Genomic DNA, 2,244 nt, shown 5'->3' with positions numbered 1-2,244 from the left:
CTTGCATCACAGCATACCTTAAATCCACCTATGACTGCTCTGAGCTACATTCAAAAGAGTAAACCCTAGAACCTCTTTGATTTCTAAAATCATAATATCAATTTTGGAAAAAAATTGAAAAGGTGCAAATGGTACCAGAAACATCAATGCTCGAATCTACCAAATTCTGGGATACACCCTTAGTTATAAATAAAATGCATTCCTGCAAAACATTCTTCGAAAGATAAAGAAATCTGTCATCTTAAATGCTATTTTTTATTCTTTGTCATCCTCAGGGTGTTTTTAAACTCTGTGTTTTTCAGGCAGTATATAATGGGATTACATAGTGGAGTTATAGCAACATATAACAAAGAGAATACTTTGTTGTATTTTACTGAAGCTGTTGATGATGGTCTCATGTATGTAGAACAGATAACTCCATAGAATAATATAAGCACAGTGAGGTGGGAGGCACAGGTGGAAAAGGCCTTGCGTCTCCCCTCTGTAGACCGGATTTTCAGGATTGTTGAGATGATGTTGATGTAAGATGCGATAGTTAAAGCAAAAGGTGCAAGTGCAACTAGAGTACCCTCGACGTAGATTGCTAACTCAACAGCACTAGTGCTGCTACATGAAAGCTTCATTACAGCTGATGAATCACAGAAGAAATGGTTGATTGTGTGGGACCTACAGAATGAGAGCCTATATATTAGTGCAACAAACGGTATTGGGTCCATAAAACTAAAAACCCAACAACAGGCAGCCAGCTTCATGCATACTGCATCATTCATGATGGTCACGTACCGTAAAGGTTTGCAAATGGCCACATATCGATCATAAGCCATAGCTGTAAGAAGGAAGAATTCCGTAGACACCATGTAACTGAAGAGAAACATCTGCAGAAAGCATCCACTTAGAGAAATGTGTGTTACCTCCTGAAAGAAATGAGCCAGCATATTTGGAAAAATTAGTGTTGTGTAAGTGATGTCCAGAAAGGCTAAGTTTGTAAGGAAAAAATACATTGGTGTGTGCAGTTGTTTGTTGGAATAGACAATCACCATGATAAGAAGGTTCCCCACAAGTACCAGGAAGTAAATCAGCAAAAAGGTCAGAAAAAGTGGAACTATAAGATGTGGAAAATCATAGAAACCCACAAGGGTGAACTCAGATGCAAAAGTTTGATTTTCTCCTTTCATGTGTCTTCGAATGCGGTTTTCCAGAGTTGGGATATCAAGAATATCTGCAAATAAAGAAAAGAAGGAAAGTAATGGCCAAAACACACACTATTTTGGGAGAGAAATGTCTGTGGATGTTATAAGGTCACAGTTCATATATTTACTATGCGAAAAAACTATTTAATTTGTGACACAACATAGGTGACAAGTAAGCCACATTTTTTCATGGGGCAATAGTTTGGCTGCATGATTTCTATTGCTAATTCATATTTTGTTAATTATTTATGTTATATATTGCAGCTTTATCTATTCGAAACTTGTCTAGAAGATACAATCAGTACAAGCACAAATCAATAATAAAAGTTCTAAATGATTGCAAATTAGATGATAGTTGGTATCCTATGTATTACTGTAAGGGCTGACAGCTTTCAAATTAGCTGTTCCTGACCAATGTTTAGGGCTAGCAAAGCAAAGACCTTATGTTAAGAGCAAATACACAGAGAGTAGGCTTTGGGTCACCCCTGTCACTCACAAACCTATAGAGCTATCACCTTTCAATCATTGCTCAATTAAAATGTCTTTAACATTTTGCCTCAACCCACAACAACGGGCCTGAGTTAGAGTTTGTGGGACTGGTTACTCTGTCACAAACGTGACGGATATCCTGCCCGCCTATTACGATTCCCTTAGGATACAATGGGATCATAATATGAAGGATGGTATATTCATCGCACCTGTGAGAGTTACCCCATCCTCCAAACTCTAGATCAGGCCCAAAGATTTTCAACATGAACTTGGAAACATTTCTGCCCACCCTTCCCCCACCCTGGCTGGGATGGCTAGTAAGCTAAAAGGCAAGTCAGTTGTTATGCGTACCCTAAAAGCTGCCCACATTCTTATCATAAATTGATCAACATTGTAGTATAATAAATCAAGCACCTTTGGTTTTTGATCAGGGCACATCCTGAACTCACATATCTGATGGTGCTCTCAAATGTGAAGATGAAGGAAAAGGAGGCTCAGTGAAATAGAACATTTCCCTACGATCACAGAATAGGCAAGCATAGCAGCCGAGATTGATCACTGTTTC

The 2,244-nt window shown here is 38.5% G+C and overlaps 1 protein-coding gene across 1 annotated transcript; it reads right to left on the bottom strand.

Annotated features, from left to right (window-relative positions):
- Positions 1-248: 248 nt before the first annotated feature.
- Positions 249-1,175, bottom strand: LOC146813039 (olfactory receptor 5V1-like). Its single transcript, XM_085614676.1, has one exon. The coding sequence runs from the start codon at positions 1,173-1,175 to the stop codon at positions 249-251; it is 927 nt and encodes a 308-aa protein (XP_085470802.1).
- Positions 1,176-2,244: the final 1,069 nt, after the last annotated feature.

Source organism: Triturus cristatus, chromosome 7, assembly GCF_964204655.1.
Source record: "Triturus cristatus chromosome 7, aTriCri1.1, whole genome shotgun sequence".
NCBI classification, from domain to species: Eukaryota; Metazoa; Chordata; class Amphibia; order Caudata; family Salamandridae; genus Triturus; species Triturus cristatus.
Note: the sequence above shows the minus strand (reverse complement) of the source record. Positions and strands in the feature narration are given on the sequence as shown.

What these genes read in the sequence shown, in the direction of transcription:
- LOC146813039 (XM_085614676.1), bottom strand. Translation starts at nt 1,175, where the DNA reads ATGAAAGGAGAAAATCAAACTTTTGCATCTGAGTTCACCCTTGTGGGT.